This window comes from Heterocephalus glaber, unplaced genomic scaffold (genome assembly GCF_053883595.1).
Source record: "Heterocephalus glaber isolate CG9 unplaced genomic scaffold, H.glaber_assembly_v1.0 deba00001606, whole genome shotgun sequence".
NCBI classification, from domain to species: domain Eukaryota; kingdom Metazoa; phylum Chordata; class Mammalia; order Rodentia; family Bathyergidae; genus Heterocephalus; species Heterocephalus glaber.
In genome coordinates, this window is record NW_028258377.1 from 12376421 (window position 1) to 12397992 (window position 21572).

The following is a 21572-nucleotide window of genomic DNA, read 5'->3' on the forward strand; positions in this document are numbered from 1 at the left end:
AGTGAGCCTCCCTCATGTTCCCAGTCTTTGGAAGCAGTGTATCACCCATCAGTTGGAGCCAGGCATGAGGTAGGCATCCTGGAAGTTTATTCTCCTCCACTGCCTTGCCTCCAACTCTTTCTCCAATTTCCCTAATTTTATCTCTCCAGGAGCAACCTGATACTTTCACTGCCCAGCAGCTCTGTGGCTATCTTCCTGGACTGAGCCACTCTGGGCTGAGTCATCTCCTCTGGGGAATTGCAGTGACCTCCCAAGTGCCCTGCCTGCATCTGCTGGGGCTGCCCCCCAATCCATTCTCCAAAGAAAGCAGCCAGTGACCTCTTCAAAATCCAAAGTTAATCATGTCACACACACTCCTCCTCTTTAAAGACCTGATAACTGGTTGAATAAAGACCAGCATGGTGTCACAGCCTGGGAGGACCAATGCAACTTGGCTTCCTGACTTCCTTGCTGACCTTCGCCTGTGCCTGGAAAGTCAAACCCCAGGGAGATTATGTATAATGAAGAAAGAACGGGCCCATGGCTGAGCCCAGAAGTGCACCTACATTTAAGGGAGCGTTAGGCATCAGAGAAGACCAAGAAGAGGACCCAGGGATCAGGAGAAAGACCAGAAAGAAATGCAGATGCCCTAATGCCCAGGTTGACCAAGTTTTGAGAAAGACACGCTGGTCAGCTGGGTCAAATGCTGCTGAGATGTCAAGTAATCTGAGGGGGGAGGAGACAGCTGCCATGGGTTAGGAAAGAACAGGTGGTGGCAATATACAGTGGTAACAGCGTGGCCAGCATGAAAGTGAGAGGCTGACATATATTGAATTTCATAATGTCAGTGAAAATAATTTCCCTAGGAGCAGCAAAGCAGCAGAACGGAGAGAGAGAGATTGTTCCCAAGAACATGCATGTGGATCCAGGAACAGAGCAGGTTGTTGGCACAGCCAGTTGATTTTGCAATTCTTGGTTAACATCCATTTGCTCCTTAAATAGTTTCCTGCAAGTGAATTTTCTGCAGGACCTAAAGATTGAGTACAATCAGGGGAAGAAAAACCAACATTCAAGACCATTCTGTCTATGAACTGGATTGTTTGGGGTGGAGGGAGAACTGAATTCCACAACAGAGTTCCTCATCAGTGTAGTTCGAGGACTCATGGGTCTTCTCACAAGCACAGTGTTAATTCAATGAACATACAAAGCCCGCTATGGGTCAGCCCAGTGCTGTACCTTGGGAAGACGGCAGTGGTCATCATCCCAGCATTCAGACCACCATGTCTACACACGTACACATGTACTCCAGATGCATTTATTGTGGTCAGGGCAAGGGTTCTTATCACTGGGCTGGCAGATATAGCAGAAGGGCCACTGGCCACCTCTCCCTGGGGAACAGAGCACACTCTCTCTCTCTCTCTCTCTCTCTCTCTCTCTCTCTCTCTCTCTCTCTCTCTCTCTCTCTCTCTCCCCCCCTGGTTCATCTGACTTTGCCCACCCTTGGAGAGCCTGGGTTTCCGTCTGAGCTGGCCAGGGCAGCCCAGTGCAGACAGAGCCCTGGGACATTGTCTCATTCAAGTCCCATTTTGCAGATGGGGAACCCAAGGCACCTCCTGAGCTAAGGGCAGGGGTGGCTGACCTGAAGATGCCCCATTCCTGTTTGGGGGATAATCACCCTGTATAATTATTAATCCTTGTGGCCCAGGTGCTGGTCACTGATTTATGGACAAGGCCAAAGTCTGTGACCAGAAGAGCTGAGGCTGCTTTGAGCTTTTAAGAAATTGCCTCTTCCCTGCAGCTCCCTCCCTCATGTGGCTCCAGCCCTGTGTCCTTCATACTGGCCTACTGGCCTCAGGGTCCAGCACAGAGAGTAAGGCTGTGGACAGCATGGTCAGCATGGACAGCATGGTACCAAAGCAGCAGTTCCAGGTCCTGGTATCTAGGTTCTAGACCTGAAGTTCTAAGGTCTGGCTTTGGACTTCAGTTCTTGGGTTCTATGTTCTGGGTCTTGAAAGTAGCTCCAGGTTCTGGGATCCATATTCTAATTCCACTTCCAACTGGGAGTTCTAGGCCATGAATTCTAAATTCTCTGGGTTCTGGACTCTGGGCTCTGAGTTCCAGTCTCCTGGATCTAGTTTCTGGCATTGATGTCAAGGTTGGAGTTCTGGTTCTAGGCACTGGACTCTGAGTTCATCTCCAATTCCAGATTCCTGGCTCCAGGTTCTGGACTTCAGGCTTTTGGCTTCAGTCTCCATTTTGGGCTTCAAGTTCCAGTTCCAGACTTTGGCCTCCAGAACCCAAGCTCCACTTCTATTTTTCCATGCTCCAGATTTTGATCTGGGTTCTGGGTTCCTTCAGCCCCTCAGCAATGGGGTAGGAACTTGGTGGCTCTTTGGCTAGTGAGGTCATTCTCACCCACCCATCTTTGCCAGTCAGAATTTCATCCAGATATCCAGCACCCTAGGCCACTCTGAAGGTGGGATGCTGGCTCTATGGTAGTTTTCCTTGTTTTCTGTCTCTGCTCCACCCTCAAGCCAGTTCTCCGCAGACAAGTGCTATGATGATCACAGAGCCCCCCTCCTTGTCCAAATCCTACACTTTTCCTAGAACACAGCTACACATTTATGTTTCCAGCTGTTCCTGGGCCTGTCAGGATGGTCAAGGATGGGAATGGCACCCCTCGGAGTTGTTCATTTCACAGGCTTCATGTGATGCAGTGTAGCCAACCATTTGTATTCTGCCCCCTCTGGGTGTTTGTTTCCCTGTGAAAGTGACCTCTAGCTTCCTTAACCCTCAGAAGCCAGAGTCACCTGACTAGCAGGCCAGGCCCCCTGCAGAGTGCACCTTGGCTGCCCCGGCAAGCACTGACCTGCTGCTATGTCAGCATACTTTCAGTGGGGGCTCCAGGTGAGCAGCCAGTGCCCCAACTGCCTCCACCCTGGCCCAGAACCAAGGTCACTGTGTACCCTGTGCCCATCGCATACCATTCCCTTCTTCAGCCCTTGTAGAAGAAGATAAGAGATGGGGGGCAAGATTGTCTCTCAGAGGCTAGGAGCCACATGGGTTTGGATCTCATGGATGTCCTGCTCTCTTAGCCTGTGTCCTCTATAAAATGAAGTATTAGGGTGTTGGTTTGTTTGTTTTTGAGACAGGGTCTCACTATGTAGCTCAGGCTGGCTCAAACTCACGGTGATTCTCCTGCCTCAGCCTCCCGAGTGCTGGGATTATAGGCATGTGCCACCATGCCCAGTTTAAAATGGGGTATTGGGAAGATGAAAATTAGTTAACAAATAAGCATGTGTTCTCTCCCTTCCTTCATGCTTTCTACTAGATAGACAAGGCCAGCACCCCTCCTGGTTTCCAATCTAGGGTGTGAGGGGCAGCTCTATACCATCTTTCCTGTCTACCCAGAAGCCAGCTCAAGTAATAGCTGTGAAATGGGGCCTCACGGGTTAACCAGCTAATGCCTCTCACCCCTGACCCAATTTGGAGGAGGAAGCTGTGAGTCTGGGTCTGCTAGATGGGGCCTGGCTGGGCTCGGCCGATGGGAGCCCAGGCCTTGAGGGGCTCTGGGACACGGCAACTGTGAGGAGGGAACAGGGTCTCCCTTACCTAGGGCTACTACAAAGGGTTTGTTAGAGTGGGGAAGACAGAGGGCATTGTGGCAGAAGAGCACACCCAGCCAACCAAATGACCCAAGGTGGGGGTGGACTCAAGTTCCCAAAGAAAGAATTGGTCTCTACCAAGTTGGATCCTTGGGTAGTTCTTTGTGTTATTAAAATTATTTTAGCCGGGGATTTAGCTCAGTGGTTCTGTCGCCTGCCTTGCAAGCGCAAGGTCCTGAATTACATCCCCAGTACAAAAAAAAAATTATTATTATTATTATTTTTTGGTACCGGGGATCAAACTTGGGATCTTTCGGTTGTGAGGCAGGCGCCAGAACCACTGAGCTAAATCCCTGGCCCTGAGCTAAATCCCTAGCTCTGAGCTAAATCCCCGGCCAAAAAAAATTTTTTTGTTGTTGTTTTTTTTGTTTTGTTTTGGGGGGGGAGTTTTTGTACCAGGGATTGAACTCGGGTCCTTGTGCTTGCACAGCAGGCGGTGAAACCACTGAGCTAAATCCCCAGCCAAAAAAAATTATTTTAAATTGCATTCCTTAGAAGAAGAAAAAAACTAAGGCTAAGGCAAAAGTTTCCTTTGACCACTATACCCAATCCTTGTCCCCTCCCCATCTCCTGGTCAGTTTGGTATACTGTATATACTTGTAGAACTTTCTTTCTCCTTTCTGTACATTTGTAAGTGCCCATGCATTTGTGATTTATGAAGTTATTTATTTATTTCCGGTACTGGGAATTGAGCTCAGGACCTTGCGCTTGCCAGGCAGGCACAGTGCCAGAGCCACATCCCTGGCCCCATGAAATTATAACTATGGTTTGAATGTGTCTCCTGAAAGGTCACTGTTGGGAACTTGGTCCTCAGTATAGCAATGTTGAGAGATGAGACCTTTGGGATCTGCCCTTGTGAATCAGTCCATTCATGGATTTATGGATCGATGCGTTATTTGGGGAATGGCTTTATTATAAAATAAGCTCTCTGGCTAGCTCCTTATCTCTGCCATGTTATAAAGGCCTTTACCAGGGGCTGGCAACATGCTCTTAGACTTCTCAGCCTCCAGAACTGTGAGCAAAATAAACCTGCATTTTTATTTCATTTATTTAGTTTTTGGTGCTGGAGACTGAACTTAGGGCCATGAATATGCTGAGCTATACCCACAGCCCAATAAATCTTTATTCTTTATAAATTACCCAGTCTGTGGTATTCAGTTATAGCAACAGAAAACAGATCACAACAGGTATCACGCCATAGACACACCTCTGCTTTGTTTCACTGAGCACTAACACGTCTTGGAGAATTTTCCACATAAGGACCTGCTGTACCCAATTCTTTTTCTGCTGTGTGGTATTGCAGAGCATGGACATGTCTCAGTGTGTATTATCCCGAAATCCTGTCCACATGTGGTTGTTTGCCAGTTTTCAGGTAACACATAACCTTTGGGGCCAGGCCTCCACATCCCTGGAGTGAGTGATTCTCTAGTGGGATTCCCTAGGGTCACATGCTGATTTAAATTTTTAGCAAAAACTCCTGAACTGCCCCACTCCACACAAAAAGTAGTCATTTTGGGATGGGGATTTAGCTCCGTGGTTCCACCGCCTGCCTCGAAAGGGCAAGGTCCCAAGTTCAATCAATCCTTGGTACCAAAAAAAGAAAAAAAAGTAGCCATATCAATGTCCCCCCCCCCAAGAGGACGCTGGGTCCTCACCCAGGTTTCTATTCACACAGGCCCTCCCTGGAGTATGTCCCTGCATCAGGCAGCTGAGTACTGGCAAAGCTCCACAGAAACATCCGTGCATTACCCTGAGCCAGCCACTTCCCCTCCTGCAAACCTGCTTTCATCCCACTGGCTTGTTTGTTGCGAAGATGAAGATGAGATAAAGGATGGGTCACATCTATCTTGGAGAACTCAGTAAATGTGAGTTCCTCCCCTGCAGGAGCTGACTTCCATGAGGCTCTTCACCTGGCCTTGACCCCCTTTTCCCATGAAACAACCCCTTTGGTCCGTCAGGGTAACAGGCATCATTGTTGGGCCTACAGAGGTACAGGGATGGGTGAGGGCTGGGTTTGGCCTGCAGGATCTGCCTGCCAATGTCAGGAAGATGGCCCGTCTCTCACTTGCTGCCCCCACTCATCTATTCTGAGGCAGGTAGAAGGGTGTGTCCTTCCACAGGGGAGAAGTCCCAGGTCCCAGGAAGTCTGAAGGAAGTTCTGTAGCTGGTCAGAGAAAGGACATGACTGTTTCCCTCCTCTCACTCCAGGCCTCACACAGCAATCCTAGTGCTATGCAATTCCCTGTTAGGATGCCTGATGACCTGTTGTCCCTGCATGCTTCGCTGAGACCATTTGAGACTGCTGAGGTGGTCAGTGAAGCAGGGCTCTTGTGGTTTCAGGTCTTAGAAACAAATACACGTGCCCAGAAAGTGTATTTGTTTGGCTAAGGAGACAGTCTACAAGTGGTTGATTTTAGGCATGAGTGAACATTGTCAGGAATCTCCTTCCACCTCTCAGTCCTGCTATCCTGGGCAGGCTTCATTCTCATGCAGGTTCTCTTCCTGAAGGTCCTTTGTACAAATCCCAAAGAGATAGCAAAAAAAGACCAGGACTGGAATTCTGATTGGAACAACTGGAATCTGAGGAACATCTGGAATCAAACTCTGATTGGCTAGGAAAATGGAGTATCTGACTGGCCAGGCTTGGATCATAGGCCCACCTAGAAGTTTATGCCCCCAGCCAAATAAAATGGGCTAAGGGGGCAGAAGGCAGAAGCTGGAAGAGGATGGCAAGGTGGACCAAACCTCACCGATCTATCCCACCAATTCTGAAGAGGAAGAGGAAGCAGTAGGGTGGGAAGATAGAGGGTAGAGGAGTACCTGGTAGAGGGATCAGCAGGTGTAGCCTGCACTGTTTGAGGCAGGAAGGGTTCTCCCTCACCTCTCAGGTAAGGTTCTCTGGAGGTCACTGTGGCAGCACTTACCTCAGGGTTGGGACAAGTTTGGCTTCTCTCCTCATTGGCTGGGGGCCCTCTTTCTGGAAGGTCCTCCCTGCTTCCCCTCCCTGTGTAGGGTTCTGGCTCCCCTGTCTTCCTGGAGACAGGAAAAACCACCCAGCCAAAGCAGGTACATGTGAGAATTTGCTCCCCCAAAACAACCAGTGTCTCCTGTATAGGCCTTTGTTTTGTTTTTGTTTTTTGAGACAGGGTCTTGCTATGTAGTTCAGGCTGGGGCTGGGGATTTAACTCAGTGGTTCCGCTACCTGCCTCAAAAGCACAAGGTCCTGAGTTCGATCCCCAGTACCAAAAAAGAAAAAAAAAAAAAAGTGTAGCTCAGGCTGGCCTTGAACTCACCATGTATCCCAGGCTGGCCTCAAGCTCACAATGATCCTTTTGCTTCAGCCTCCCACATGCTGAGATTACAGGCATGCGAAACCATGCCTGGCCCACACATAGGCCTTTAATGCACTCAAAGGAGCCCCCAGTTAGGTGTGTAAAGACGCACTAGGGCCCAGATCAAAGCAGAGAACAGCAGCCAGAATGATGTATTCAGATCCAGAGCCTCAACAGCTGGATGATGGCCAGGGCACAGCTGCAGTGGAGGGAGGCATCTGTCTCTCTTATGCACTCCTCTGCCCCCATATTCTATGCAGTCAGAAAAAGAGATTCTGAAAACAGGAAGTCAGGAGGTACATCCTGAAGTCCCCAAGAACTTCCTGGCACTGATCTTGGTGACAGAGGCAGTATGGTTTGTAGTGGGGGATGGGAAGCAGAGCAGACTGACACACAAGGAGCACACCTCATGGCAGAATAATAATAATTATTATAATAACAATATCATACATCCAGGACAAGCCCAGCTGCCCCAAGCCAACTGCAAAATCCATATGTACAGTAGAGTCTCTGGGTATAGGGAGGGGCTGCCCACCTGCACCCCCAGGCCTTACTCATTCACTCCCTAAGAAGGGGCCAGCCCCTCCTCTTGCTCCCTGCTGAGATTTGGCATAGGCTGAGGAGGCTGGCACTGCCAACGCCACCCCTCCATGTTAGGCACAGCTGCACCAAGGATCTAGGCCCACTCCCTCCCATTGGGAGAGAGCAGGTGGTGGCAGCTGTGGGACATGGAGCCTCTGAGTTCCCTGTCCATCCCCTCCTGGCTCTTCCTGTGGGCCTGCCCATGGCAGGAAAGGGCCAAGGACACCCATGGCACAGACAGGGCATGCACAGCGGACCCACATCATGCTCGGCCCGACAGGTGTCATATAGCCAGCCTGGACTGTGACTAAGGTGTCAGAGGGCTGATTGGGTAGTGGAGTCTGAGGATCCCCCACTGGGCTGGGCAGCTGATTCGGTCTGTGGTGGAGCCTCCAAGGAGTTGGACTGTTGGGCAGGCAGCTGCAGAAATTCTGGAAGTACCAGGTCTTCTTTTCGAAGAAGGCCCCTCTGGTCATGGGCCCCACAGCTCTGCACTCGGTTCAGCAGCTCTACCAGGCCTGAGTCCAGCCACAGAGTCACAAGACATACTCTCTTATCGCTGCCTGTGCTAGCCCTCCTCAGTTCTGCTGCCTCCCTGACCAGCACCAATGGCCACTGGGGCCCTTATCGCAGTCCTTCTTGCCCTCCAATTCTAATGGCCCCAGCTCTCTTGTTCCAGCCCCAAAGGCACTCAGGCCACTGCTTTAAAGTCTCTCTGAGGCCTCCCCATTTCCCTAGCCTCTCCAGTCCCCGGTCCCCACTATCCCCACAATATACCTTCAATGTCACAAGTCTGCCGTTTCCCAGTGGCAGTACTGGGCACCTCCAACAGAGAACTGGAGGGCTGTGTAGAGATATGAGTGGCTTTGTCCTGGATCCTAGGAGGCCATCCCTACAAGAACGTGGGTCAGTCACAACCAGGAGGAGGAAGAAAACTAGCAGGTGGAAGAAGGCATCCTAGGGCTCTTGCTTACCTGGCTGGAGCAGGGGGACATGTTGCTGGCTTCACAGATCTTTGCACCTGTGACAGAGAGTGCCATTGTTGTTGTCTGCCTCTTGCCTGGACCCCCATCCTCTTGGGCCAGAGCCATACCACCTAGAGGTCAAGTTCCAGGGCCAGTGACCTCTACCTGGAGGAGTGTCCAAAACCAGTCTCTGGGTGGCCACCGAGCTCACTAGCTTCTCTAGATCCAGCAGCTGCTTCTCACCTGGCTTCGGGGAGAGGTCAGCAGCCTGTGGGACAGGTAATCCGCTCCCCACCACCCAGCACCCACCCTGGTCAGCTGTCCCTTGGCTTACCCGGTGTAGAGCCACCTGTTCCAAGCTCAGGCCGTGCTTTGCCAGAATGGGCTGCAGCGCTTCCTGCAGCCGCTTGGTGGGCTTTGCAGAGATCCGTACCACGCGTTCCAGCACCGCCAACTCAAGCCTGCACAGGACCCCTGGGCTGCAGAGGGGCGGAGAGCCAGCCCCCGTCTCCTGCAGCCCTCCCAGGACAGGCCCAGAGTGGGCAGAGATGGAACCAGGAGGGTGAAACTGTCTTGGGGTGGGGTTTGAACCCAGGGGGTGGGGCCTGAGGAAAGCTGGGGAGACCAGTAGCAGAACCAAGTTGAAGCAGTGTAGGACTCCAGACACAGCCTGGGGGTGCACACTCACTCGAAGGTGATCCTGTTCTCCAGCCGAACTTCCTGGTCCGCCAGCACAGTACAATCCTGATCCAGGACCAGGGGCTTCTGCAGATGCCAGGCAGGGTCTAAGAATCCCTCCTCCCACCCTGAGCCACCCCTGGGGGCCTTTGGGCACCACCTTCACTTTCTCCTGCGCTCTCCAATGGGTTCCCTAAAAATCAGAGGGAAGTGGGTAGGACAGTTGTACAGGGGCAGATGGAGTAGGGAACCAGGCTGGTGTTGGAGATTAATAAGACCAAGCTAATAAGAAAAGTGGCAAGAATGCTGGAGGAAGCTTGGAAAGGACTAGAGTTATGGGAAACAGAAGGGTGTGGTGGGCATGAAATGGAATGGTGGGGTGCTTTGGTAAGAGGCAGGATTAGGTCCTGGATTACTGGTCAGATCTGCCTCCTGGACAGCTGCCCCTGACTCTCAGTCATGAGAAATCCAACCAGCTAGTTACATTTCTTTCCTCACCACCCTCCTGTGGTCAGTTACCCAGGCCTTGTCCCTTTTTTAACATTTGTCCACCTCTCCATCCCCTCCTTACCAAGGCTACCCCTTGTCTTCTCACTGCAGAAAAGGCATCCATCACCTAAGACTGCTGTGAGGCCAGAAAGATGTGGAGCACTGGCACAGTGCCTCACACACAACTATGTACGTAAATAGTAACGGTAGCAATGCTCACCCCCTAGAGGCCTCACTGTCTGTGACAGCCCTGGGAGGGGGTGGTGGGAGGGAGGGGGAAGCCTCTCCCAGACAGTAAGCCTGTGTTGTGCAGCAGAGACAGGTGGAGTGTGGGTGGTGAAGTTATATTTAGCAGGTACGCATGCCCATCTGGGCTGCTGGCGGCTGCTCTGGTGGCCTGAGACAGTGGGCACAGTGCCTCCCCTGCTACTCTCACATTCCCACGCTCCTGGTTCCTGAACAGGTCCTACAAGTACCCACCTCCAGTCCTTTGCTTAAGCTGTTCCCTCTGCCTGGAATATCTTCTGCCACAGCTCTGCCAGGCACATTCCTCCCTATCCTCATCAATTCTTGCTTCTTTCATGAAGCCTTCCAGACACCAGCCAAAGCCTTCCCCGAAAGAGGTTTTGATTCCTCCTCCCTAATCACCTTTTGCCTGATTCACCTCCAGACTGTGGGCCTGGATAGCAGAGCCTGGGTCTGAGTCCTTCTGCTCATCCACCTTGGCAGGGCCTTAGGACTTGACTACTAGGTGAATGAAATCCTGATGGTCTCCATGGAATGCAGTACTGTTCCTTTAGATCCCCTTACTGGATGGTTCAATTTAAAGAGATTTCCCTTAAACACCTCTTTAGAGCTTAATGCTAATTTGTATCCAGAGGAAAGTTGTTCAGGGGTTAGGCATAGCTGGATGACTCTGGTGGCAGAGGAGGTGAGGGCTCCCTGCACATGGAAATTTCAAAGAGACGACAGTCTGAACTGTGGGAGTAATGAGGAAAATCCCAGATTCATTAGTGACTTTTGCCAGGCTTTACCTCCCTCAAGATCATCAAGTACCATTTTTTGGTACCGGGGATTGAATTCAGGCCCTTGCGCTTGCAAGGCAGGTGGCGAAACCACTGAGCTAAATTCCCGGCCCTAAAGGAAAGGATTTTTGTGGGATATGGGTGATGTCCAAGTTTGAGTGCGGAGTTGGTGCTGGAGTTGATTTAGAGTTGGCCATAGGGCTGGGGTGGGGTTGTGGGTTTGTGGTGCAGGCTGGAGTTAGGAAAGGGGTGATGACAGGGAAAAGGGTTTGATTTAGGATTGGTACAGGATGGAGTGGGGTCAGGATCAGGAGGGTCAGAGTTAGGGCCAGGTCAGGTTCATACCTGCTCACTGCCCACCAGGTAGACTTTGATGTCAGGTAGAGAGAGGCCTCGTTTCTCACAGATGCTTGCCAGCATCTCACGGATGGTGAGACCAGGTCGAGCCAGAGCCAAGGAAGCTGTACCATCGGGCAGGTACACGCAGCAGTACTTCCCTGGCCTGGTTTCACTCTCACCTTCAGTGCTCCCGAGGCTCTTTCGGTGGCTCTGATACTGGCAGGAGTGGAGGGAGTGTTTGGGTATATATGCAAAGGCACACAGACAGGTACAAAGACAGGTAAGCTCACTGGGGCACACACGTCCAAGGACATACTTGGAAGCAGGCAAAGATGTGTCCTACTGGAACATAGGTTTGCACAAGCAAGTGGGTGGACAGGTTCTTGCACTGACGCCCACACACATGTTGTATATACCTGAGACCTGCACATGCACACATTTCTGCTAGATGAGGATGTGTGCCTACCACATGCAAGAGGACAGGAGGAAAACAAGGGTGAGAAATTAGCTACGTAGAGCAAGCTGGAAATGGAAGTGAGGACACTGGCTGAGAATGACAGGCACCACACAAACGGCGAGCAGTGGCCCTAATCCAGAATGTACCTTGTTGTTTCCCCAGGCAGTCGGCTCACCTCAGATTTGTTGCTGACGAAAGCAAGGAAACCAAGGTCCAGACTGGCCGAAGAATTGAGGGAGCCCTGTGATTCTCGGCGTAAGGCCATGTTTGTGGCCCTGCCATCCAGCTCTAGAGGAGAGGAGCAGTGAACAGGCACAGGCCCTCCACTCCTCACCCACCCCTCTGCAGGGGCCCCTCCCGCTTCCGGTGGCCCTTGCTCCTAGCCTTCCTGCAGGGGCAATGTGGTGTGGTCCCCGGAAATGTAGCTACCACGGGAGACCCCCAAACTTCTAGGGTCTAGCCTGGGAACAAACCACCCAGGAGAATGAGGTGCCCTCAGGGATGTGTGTTTCTTTCTTTTCTTTTCTTTTCTTTTCTTTTCTTTTTTTAAAGGCTTAAGACTGGGAGGGTCAAGTGGGAGGAAGGGGCATCCTCCACCCATCTCTGTGGCCTACTCCTACCCTCACCTCTGCGGAAGGATTTGCGGAGTGAGCGGCCTCCGAGACCTTCAGACAGGGGCAGCTGCCCCAATTCCTCCACGCCCAGGGGCAGCGACTTCCCAGGCTTCAGCTTCGGCTTCTGCGGGTACAGAGAAGGCGCCGGTGCCGGGCTGGGGTCTCGCCCTCGGGCAATGTCTGTCCTAGGCTGACACCCGCAGGTCGGCGCCCAGGGGGTGGGGAGGATAGGAGGTGCTCTCCTGCAGACCGTCATTGGACCCCCGCCTCCCACCTCTCCTTGTCCGCACCTTCCTCGTGGCGTCAGGGCTGCCCACGCTCGAGGAGCCAGGTTCCCTCAAGGGGCGCCCCTCGGCCTCGGCCAGGAGGCACTCTCGGTACAGCGGGGATTTGACGAAGCGCGCGTAGCTGTCGAACTTCATCAAGTTGAAGATCTGTTGAGCAAGTGCAGAGCTGCCGAGCCTGGGTCCGGGTAGGTGGGCGCTCTGAGCGCCGTTTGCGCCCCAAGTGCCGCCCTTGTGGCTGTTCCCTCAACCTAGGGATGGAGCCCCTGCTCCCCGCACCTCAGTTCCAACAGTTAGCTCCGGGGGTCGAGCCCCGCCCCTGCCCTTGGCCCCGCCCCGAGCTCAGCTAGGCCCCGCCCCACCCATCCTTCCGCGCCCCCTCTGGAGCGGCCCTCTGACTCCGACCCTGCTGCTGTGTCCGGCTCTAGCCGCGCCCCCGAAATTGCCCCTTCCCTCTGGCCGCTCAGGCTCCGCCCCGGGATCTGACTCCACCTCTGCTCCCTTTCTGCCTCTTTCAAAGTCACCCTCTCAGCAAAGGCCGCTTGGCACTGCTCACCTGAAGCTGCTGTGCCCGAAACATATCGGGCCGGGGCTGGGTCAGCACCTCCTCTCCCAGCCAGGCCTGTCGGTCGATATTCACCGGGCTCAGCGCCTGGCTGGACAGGAACTCCTGGTAGATGTTGCGGGCCTCCTGAGCTAGCTGAGGGAGGAGCGACAGGAAGAGGTCGAGCATTGTCCGGGCCCTGGTCCCCATTCCTCTGCCCCACTCCCCTTTTCCCCACCTGTTCTGTGTCGCTGGCTGGGATTTGCTGGAAGCGCTCACAGGCCTTCCAGAAAGTCACATTCTCCGCGCTGAACTCCTTCTTCAGGAACTCCTGGAGGGGGCGGGAGGGGGGGATCAACCACAGACTGAATCAGGAGATGTGTTCGACGAAGTTGGGACCGACACACAGCCAAAGACCAGCCAGACAGATAGGGCCAGACAGACAGATGGCCCCGAACCCGGGAGAGAAAATGAGGACAGAGACACCAAGAAGAGCTCCCAGCTGGGAGAACAGGGAGGGTGCCAAAGAAAGTCTAGATGAGCCCACAGAGAGGGAACCCCCCTTCTGGCCAGCCTGAAGCTCCATCCGTGCCCTTTCCCAACCGCCCTGCTCCCCCCACTCCTCCCCAGGCAGTGGCATCTGCCACCTACAGGCCCTCCCCACCCTCCCCATCCCAGGGCTTACAGTGAAGTAAGCTAGGCCCAGGGGGTCTTGCAGCAGCCGCTCAAAGGACAGGGCCCAGCTGGCTACAGGCTGCTCCTCAGAGGGGAAGGGGCCGCTGGGGCCACTGGGGAGACTGTGGATGCTGAGGGAGCTGCCTCGGCCCTCGCCCTGGCCCTGGGACCCTGCCGTGCTGCTCAGCTCTGCAAGGGAATGGATAAGTGGGGGTGAACCTCCTTTCGAAATTTCCCCAGCCTCTTGCTCCAAGCCTGCCTCCAGTGGGCATCCACACTGCAGGTACAGTCTCCAAGCACTCCCACCTCCCTCTTCCCTCTCCCCCAGCCAGGGCTTCTCCACACATTCTGTCACTCACCTCCATCTGAAACAGCCAGAACCTACAAGAGACCCGAAGTAGAAAGTCAGAGCGGAATCCCAGGAGTAATTTCAGGGGACAGTTCTGGGCCCGGCTTCCCCAGAGCTGGAACTGTGTACTCCTCCCCCGAAGAGGCGTGCTGGGTGTCCCCCAGTAGTCACTGCTTGGTCAGGGTTTTGCTTGCCCTTTTCTACCAAGTGTCAGTGTCTGTACCATCTGGTGGCCCCTGGTTCCTGCCACCCCTAGCCTCTGCTAGGAGAGCCCCAGTATACACGGCAGACTTTAATCCTGTTTCTGTCCCTTACTAGCTTCGTGACTTTGGGTAAATTAATTCACTTATTGGTTTCCATCTGTAAATAGGGGATGATGATAAGATTAGTAACTTCCTCCCTAGGGCTGTTGTGAGGACCCAGTCAGTTTGATGTATTTATAGCTCACAGAACAGCAGCCACCATGTGGCAAAGGCTCTATCAATGCTTGCTGTCGACTTTGAGGAAGAAAAGGTGTTTCTGTAGCCAATGATCTCCTTGTTGCACGTGTTTCCTCTAGGGATGCAGGATCTCCCACAGGTCCCACCCCACAGAATACTCTGCCTCCATCCCAGCCCAGGGGTGAACCCAGGGCCTTTGCACTCAGCTATATCCCTGGACTTTTTTTTTTTTTATGAGATAAGGCCTTGATAAGTCACTAGGTTGCCCAGGTTGGGCTTGAACTTATGGCCTGCTGTTTTTGTTTTGTTTTGTTTTTTGATACCAGGGATCAAACTCATGTCCTTGCGCTTACACAGCAGGCGGCGAAACCACTGAGCTAAATCCCCAGCCCAAATGAAGGCCAAGATTTGTTTTATTTTTTTATTTTTTGGTACCGGGGATTGAACTAGGGTCCTTGAGCTTGCGCAGCAGGTGGTGAAACCACTGATCTAAATCCCCGGCCCTGGGTTTAAACATGATTCTCCTGCCTCAGCCATCATGCTCAACTAGGATATTATTTTTATAGTATAGAGCAGTGGCTCTCAAGTTTTACCATAGAATGACCAGAAAGAGCCCACTTCCAGAAGTTCAGGTTCAGCAGATCCAGGATGAAGCCTAAGGATCTTTACTCTAAAGAGCTCCAGATGATACTGATGCTGCTGGCCCAGGAAACACACTGTGAGTAGCATTGCTGCACCAGCCAACTGCATCCTCCCGTACCACACACACTAACTCAGACTTCTCTGGGAATCCCAGCCATTAATGAAACAGAAAAACCCTCCTCTTGAAATGAGTTTTGCAGTGGTTTCTCTGGGTGCCCTTCCTACCTTCCTAGCAGCTCCCCCATCTCCCTCATGATCTCCTACCCATGCAGGGCAGCCTCTTCTCCATGGCTCCATCCCGGCCCCTTGTCATACCTTCCCCCCAGATTTCCAGCTCCAACCACAGGTAGCCCACTTCCTGCTAACATCTCCCTCAAATGCTCCACAAGCCATTCAAACTCTAGCAATCTAAAATGGAAGTTCCTTCTGCCCCTGTCCCCCAAAGACCCAGAGAGCTGAGCTAGCTTCCCTGCACCCTGTCTTGCATCCCATCACCTAGGCTCCTAGCACCAGGGCCTGAGTCATCCCCCATTTTCTCCTCCCTCTCACCTCCTACATTTTTCACTGTCACAGGAACTTTCATCACCTGTCCCTTCTTTCCATCCCCACTGGAAATGCCTGGGAACATTTTCCCCCAAAGCCTCCTCTGCCCTGCTTCTCTGCTCCCCACTCCCAACTTAGGAACACACAGGTCACCGAGCAGCCATCTGTAAGCGAGACTGAGCCTGCAGATATATGGGATGTTATTATTATCTTGGTGCCCAGAGGTTTTTTGTTTTTTTTTTTTTTAAGGTAAAAGGGGCTTCTCTCATTTAAAAATCAAGAGATTTTACATAATACCAGTTTTCCATGTCTTCCTGAAGGCTGTGATGTTCCAGGTACCCCAGGCTTCTTCCTGGCATGCAACCTTGGCTGGTACCGATCAGCCACTACCTTCCTTAGAAGGGGCTCACACTCCCCTCAGAGGGCTCTGGGGCCTGTTTGATGCCTCTGTGTTACTTTTGGAGTCAGTATGAGGCAGGAGCTACCCCAGCCTACTTGAGTTCAAATTTGTGCTGTGCAACCTTGGAAAAAAATACTTAACCTCTTTGTGTCTCGGTTTCTTCCTCTCTAAATATTTGGCAAATAGTGGTTCTGACTTAAAAGGATTACTTCAATTAAATAAGTTAAATAGACAGAAAGAACTCTGAACATTATTTGGAATGTAGGCAACATTACAATTGCTATTGTACTGGTATTGATGGTTGACCCTGCCAGCCATTTAAGTTTGCCGTTTCTTCCATAGAAAAAAGAACACAGGTGCTAGGGGTTTCAAGACCCAGATTCAAATCCTAGCCCTGCCTTTTTCTAGTTTTATAACCCTGGGCTCCTCCCTGAGCCTCATCTCCCATCTGGAGCATGAGGTAAGCAGTTGCTGAGCAGGAGAGAAAGTTTGCAGAGTGCTGAACGTGGGATGACTCCCTCCCTGGTGCACCACACCCTGCCCGTCCTCTCCCAGCCCCATCCTCTCATCCTACCTTTACACCCCCCCAGGTGACCCTTGTCAGTAGAGTCACCTCCCACAACAAACGTCAGTGCTCCTGGAGACAAAAGTCAGGGGAGGCAGCTTCCAGACAGGGGGATGGAAGGAAGCCCTTCACCTCCGGGCTGCAGATCCTTTTTAGCCTGCTCTCTTCCTTGGAAGCCCGTCCTGCACCTGCCTGCACCTCGCCAGTGTTCTTCCTCCCCCGGGCTGCTCTGAAGCTGTTCCCAGCTTCAGAGACTCTGTCACCCCGCACCGTTTCACTGGGAACCATGGCGTCCCCCCACCCCCACCCCGCTGTGTCTGCCTGGCCTTGCCTCTCTCAGGCACGCTGCACACCCTGGAGCCTCTGTCTACCCTTCCACCTCTAACTCAACCTCTCCTTTGTCACCTGAGCAGAGCATGGTGAAAGGTGCTAGGGCAGAAGCCAGCCCACATTCCAATTTTGTTTGGCTCTCAGAGGTTTTATTTCTATATTGTGTTGGATTGAATGTCTGTGTCCTCAGGTGGAGATGGCTCCCAGATCCTCCCAAGGACCTACCTCTCCTCATTGTCCTAACTGTCCTATTCCTGGGCCACTCCCAGCCCCCAGTGGAGTCACCTGGCTATTCCCCCTCCAGCTTCACTCTTTCCCCTCTCTCTCACCACCAACCTTTACTTTAACTTTTCTCTTTCTCCACATCCCACCACATTCCTGCTTCATGCTTTGTTGTTTTCTCTGGTTGAGAATCTACCTTGGCATCCTTCAAAGTGCTCCAAGATCCTGCTCATGGGCATCAGTCATTCTCTCATTCTTCCCTCCAGCCATACCTATCCCCACCAGGTCTGGGTGTCCCCTGCTAGTCTAGGAGCTCCTGGAGGACAGGCCTGGTGGGGGCAGAGAGTGCATATGAACTCTGCTCAGAGTCACCCATTTCCTTTCATAACCAGTGCTCCTAAGAGCCCTCGGGGTCCTGGCCCAGCACCTCCTTCACCACAAAGGCTCAAGTTCTTCTTTCTTCATACCACACAAAGTTCCTAGCTCCAGTTGCCCCACTAGTTGTTGATAGCATAGTTGAGACTGAGCTATCTGTAGGGACAGAAATCTAGAGTTGGGAGGAATAGTTGGGAGGAGAATTGGGAGGAAGGTAGTCCAGTTCCTGTTCTGGCATTGAGGGGCAAATACTTTCTCTTTGCTGAGCCTCAGTTTCCTCGTGGGTAGCATGGGACTCCGAATTCCCAATTTTCTGGGGCTGCTGTGAGGCACAGTTGAATGAGGACCCACCCCACCCTGCATGAGCCATGTGAAAGCACCAGGCATTGGCCCTATCTGCCTCCCACCTCTACGCTCCCCCAGGTGGAGAGCAGATCATATAGATGAGTCCAGATGTTTGCTGGCCAGGGCTCTGGCCTGCACAGGCCCAGGGAAGTTGTGTTGAGCAGGACTGGCTTTGCCCCCCTCCTCTGCCTGCCTGAGGAGAAGTGGTGAGTGAATGAAAGAAAAGGGGAAGAAAGGGCGAGGAAGGATGTGGTGGCCAGTGACACTTCTGATCCTCAGTCAGGCTTCAGTTTGCCATGGTTTGTTTTTAGGAAGTGAGCCCTGAGGGAGTCACTGGCACCTGAAGATACAATGGAGATGATGAGGCTCCAATTTTCCTGAGCTCCAACTGTGTGATAGATACTCCCTGGTGGCCTACATCCACATTCTCTCTCCATCCTTACATGTTTATCTTCTGCAGCAGGTATTATTACCCCCATTTCACAGATGAAGAAACTGAGGCCCAAAGACCTCACACAGTTGGGAAGTGGCAGAGCTGAGATTAGAACCCAAGTTTGCCTGTCTCTGGATCCTGAGGCCTTGTCCCCACCTCTCCACCCTGCTTCCCTTTGTGGACAGGGGAGCTTGGATCACTAGGGCCTTAGCCTTTGGGGCATAGGTGGCCAAGGCCAATTGGTGATGAAGAGCCCAGGGGCTCCTCCTCATGAGTTGTGCCCATAGAGAGGTACAACCTCCACGGGAGGGTGATTTATTGAACATCTTCTGTCCTGGGCACCTGTACCATTGTCTTATTCCATCCTCAATGAAACAGAGGACCCCAGATGCTCTCTGAGGATGTTCACATGAAGCCCTGGGTGCCTGTTCACTTTAGCCTGAGCCAGCCCTGTGAAGCTGACCCCTAGCCCCTCCTTTCTCCCTCTCTCCTTCCTTCCCTCCTTCCCTCTGGAGATTGAACCTAGGCCTTTCACCTGAACTACATCCTCAGTCATGTTTTATTTTTCATTTTGAGACTGGGTCTTGCCAAGTTGCCCAAGCTGGGTTCAAACTTGGCTATCCTCCTGCCTCAGCCTCCTAGAGTACTGGAATTATATGTGTGTGCCACCATGTCCTGTACCTTAGCTCCTCTCTAAAGACACCTTGCAATGGAGTGCATGGCCCTGAGCCAGAAACCAAGAACACAAGGAGATAGGGCACTTGGGTTCCAAGTTTTCCTTGCCAGGAGGGAAGTACTGTCAAGGGCCCAACGACAGACACAGGATGTAATAACTACCCTCTGGAAGCCTCCCCTTGGGGCATGTCCCCCTACACCCACTCTGCATTTTTCCACACACAGGTTTCTTCCCAGGCCATTCCACTCTCTGACCCGTGTACTCTTTAAGAATCGTCTCTGGCAGATGTACTTAGTAAAGTTAGTTCTCTTTGCCACGTCCCCCCCAGGCTTTCTCTATTCCTGACCTGCAGCTCTTACCCAAACCCGAATTTTATTTTAGTATTTTTGCCCATGTGTTTTGTTTTTGCCAACAGCCTTGGAGCTGGTGGGGTGGGGAGGGGCCAGGCTGACCAGCCTGGGTCTTTGGCATCTAGGATAGATATAGCATAGACCAGAAGGAGGAGTTGTTCAATGAATGAGTGAACGCACAAATGAGGTGACAGTTGGAGCCATATGAAGACATCTCTGGGAGGGGCTGGGAGCTGTCTCTAAGTGACAGGTTTCATTGCGACTGCTTGACAAGCTGAGTGGCAGAAAGACAAGGCAAATAATTGAAGCTGCCTCACAGGGAATGGAGGATGAGAGATGAGGACAGTGGGAGGAGGGGAGGACCAGAGCCAGGCAGTTAATTCCTGGAAGAAAGCAGACACTTGGCCTGCAGGTGCCTCTCCATCCACATCCCTGTCAAAGTCATCAATGCCTGTTCGCCCTTCCCTGCCCAAGCCAAGCATGAACTTAGGAAGCTGCTCAGTGCCCTGCAAGAAGTGGCACAGAGAGTTTGGAACAAGTCAAGGAAGGGCAAAGATAAACTTGGGTGACAGTTGCAGAGAGGAGCTGGGGTGTCTCAGGGGGCTAAACAGGACTGGGCAGAGCAGAGGTGTCTTCCTACTTGGAATGACTTTTGGACAGGGATGCCACAGGCTGATGCAGGAGGGACAGAGGCTAGTCTCTCTCCCAGCCCCGTCAGCTGCCCTGCAGCTCTAGGCACTGATTCAGAAGCATCAGTCTAGCTGCTCTCCTGTGGGCCTGGGCTGCTCCTCCCTGGCTTTGTGGCCTGGATACTTGGGGAAGGGCAAGTCAAACATCACCCCTCTGGGGCAGAAAGCAAAGCACAGGAGTTCTTCTTAACTTTCAAAGTTAGGTTGGTGGTACAGACAGTGAGATGGGGGGCTTTGATGAGGTGGCTTTGGAGGACTTGCTAGCCTGGAGCTGGGCAATAAAAGGGTCCTGGAAGGAGAGATGGAGATAGGTCTTGGGAATTGGAGGTAGGAGTGGGGACAGGGGTGGCTCAGCTTCTTGGTGAGGCAGGAGGTCTTTGAAGATGGGCTGAAAGTGCAGGGAGTATTGGGCTGGTATTTGTGCAGCCCTCACAAGGGGTCAAGGACCTCTTATTCATCATCCCATTTAGTCATCTCAATAAGACTGTGATCCATTCCAATCTCCTCATTTTACAGAGGAGGATGCCTAATAGTAAGGGATAACCCAGTTGGGACTGGGACCAGGTTTCTCTGAATCTACTGGCTTGTCTCATGGTGCTAGACTGGGACCTAGTGGGGGGAGCAGAACATTATCTGTCCTTCCTGAGCTTGTTCAGAGGGCCGCTGCCAAGTGATCCAGGACCCTGCCCCATCTGCTAAATGAATGAGATGAGCCAGACCCTCCGATGGCAGCTTGGCTCAGGAGTTGAGCAGCCAGGGAGAGGCTGTAGAGGGTGAAGTGACAGCACCCTAGTATTTAGCTACCTCTGCTCTTCCTGGAGGCTGAGAAATAAACAGGAGCTGTTCAACCTGGCCTGATTTTGCTGACCCATCCCACGCTGTCCAAAGAACACTAGTTCTAGCAGGAATCCCCCCAGAGCAGGTCTAGCTAGAGTAAGCAGCCCCTGACCTGACCTTGTGCACCCAGGGTACAGGATGAGGAGGGGAGGGAAGAGGCCAAATAAGATGGGGCTTGGGACATAGTGGAGATGGACCGGGGCCAGGAGCATAGCAGGTCTCCCTGCTACTCTGAGATGCAGGCAGCTCAAGATGAGGCCAGTAGTAGGTTGTCCAACTTACATCCTGGACCAGAAGCCTGTGTCCTCTTTGCTCTGGTCTCATTCCCCTGGGTTGCATCAGGGTCCTAGCAAGGATATCTGGAAGAGTCTTGGAATGAGGGGACCGGAGTCCACTGCCTGCAGCTGTCTTTGCCCAACTTCTCCCACCCACCAGTAGCTGTGGCCTCTTGCTTGGTCCTGCCGGGTGTGTCTCCTGGGCGTGCCCACCCTTCCTCATGGCCCTGGCCCAGAGCCCACACTCACCATGCGCCCGTTGGGGACACCCAGGTGCTTGGGTTTCCCTGGCATGCCGCTGCTGATCACGGGTCCCCGCCGTGGGGGCAGCCCACCATGGGGACTGTGGGTAGAGCCGGCCAGAGAGTGCACGATGGTGGGCAGGCAGCAGAGTGAGCCCGTCTTCTCCTGCGGGCCCTCACATCCTGAAACACCAGCTCACTACCTCTTTTCTCTGCCACAGGAAGTGTCTC

The 21572-nt window shown here is 52.7% G+C and overlaps 1 protein-coding gene and 1 long non-coding RNA gene across 12 annotated transcripts; one reads left to right on the top strand and one right to left on the bottom strand.

Annotated features, from left to right (window-relative positions):
* Positions 1-5554: 5554 nt before the first annotated feature.
* Rgs14 (regulator of G protein signaling 14) lies at positions 5555-21572 on the bottom strand. 11 transcript variants are annotated; one of them, XM_087194761.1, is made up of 16 exons: positions 21349-21572; positions 13988-14009; positions 13639-13817; positions 13192-13284; positions 12966-13109; positions 12416-12559; positions 12138-12249; positions 11687-11799; positions 11061-11270; positions 9212-9288; positions 8858-9002; positions 8689-8770; positions 8533-8579; positions 8336-8450; positions 6569-6677; positions 5555-5808 (listed from the first exon to the last, which is right to left on the bottom strand). In XM_087194761.1, exons 1-16 carry the CDS (start codon positions 21391-21393, stop codon positions 5727-5729), a joined length of 1719 nt encoding a protein of 572 aa, XP_087050887.1. In that variant the 5' UTR covers positions 21394-21572; the 3' UTR covers positions 5555-5726. The 11 variants fall into 11 exon arrangements, with proteins under 11 accessions (XP_087050887.1, XP_087050892.1, XP_087050888.1 ...); XM_087194766.1 differs by having other exon boundaries at positions 5685-5808; positions 6569-6673; XM_087194760.1 differs by lacking the exon at positions 5555-5808 and adding an exon at positions 5867-6155.
* LOC147822933 (uncharacterized) lies at positions 8723-11831 on the top strand. Its single transcript, XR_015444754.1, has 3 exons — positions 8723-8802; positions 9802-9879; positions 11674-11831. It is a non-coding gene; the product is annotated as an uncharacterized LOC147822933 (long non-coding RNA).

Excerpts from the sequence above, each read along its gene's own strand:
- Rgs14 (XM_087194758.1), bottom strand. The coding sequence starts at position 21,393 with ATGCCAGGGAAACCCAAGCACCTGGGTGTCCCCAACGGGCGCATG. Across the intron at positions 12,250-12,415 it reads GCCCTGACGCCACGAGGAAG|AAGCCGAAGCTGAAGCCTGG; the intron begins GTGCGGACAAGG and ends CTGTACCCGCAG. Across the intron at positions 11,800-12,137 it reads CCGCAAATCCTTCCGCAGAG|AGCTGGATGGCAGGGCCACA; the intron begins GTGAGGGTAGGA and ends CCTCTCCTCTAG.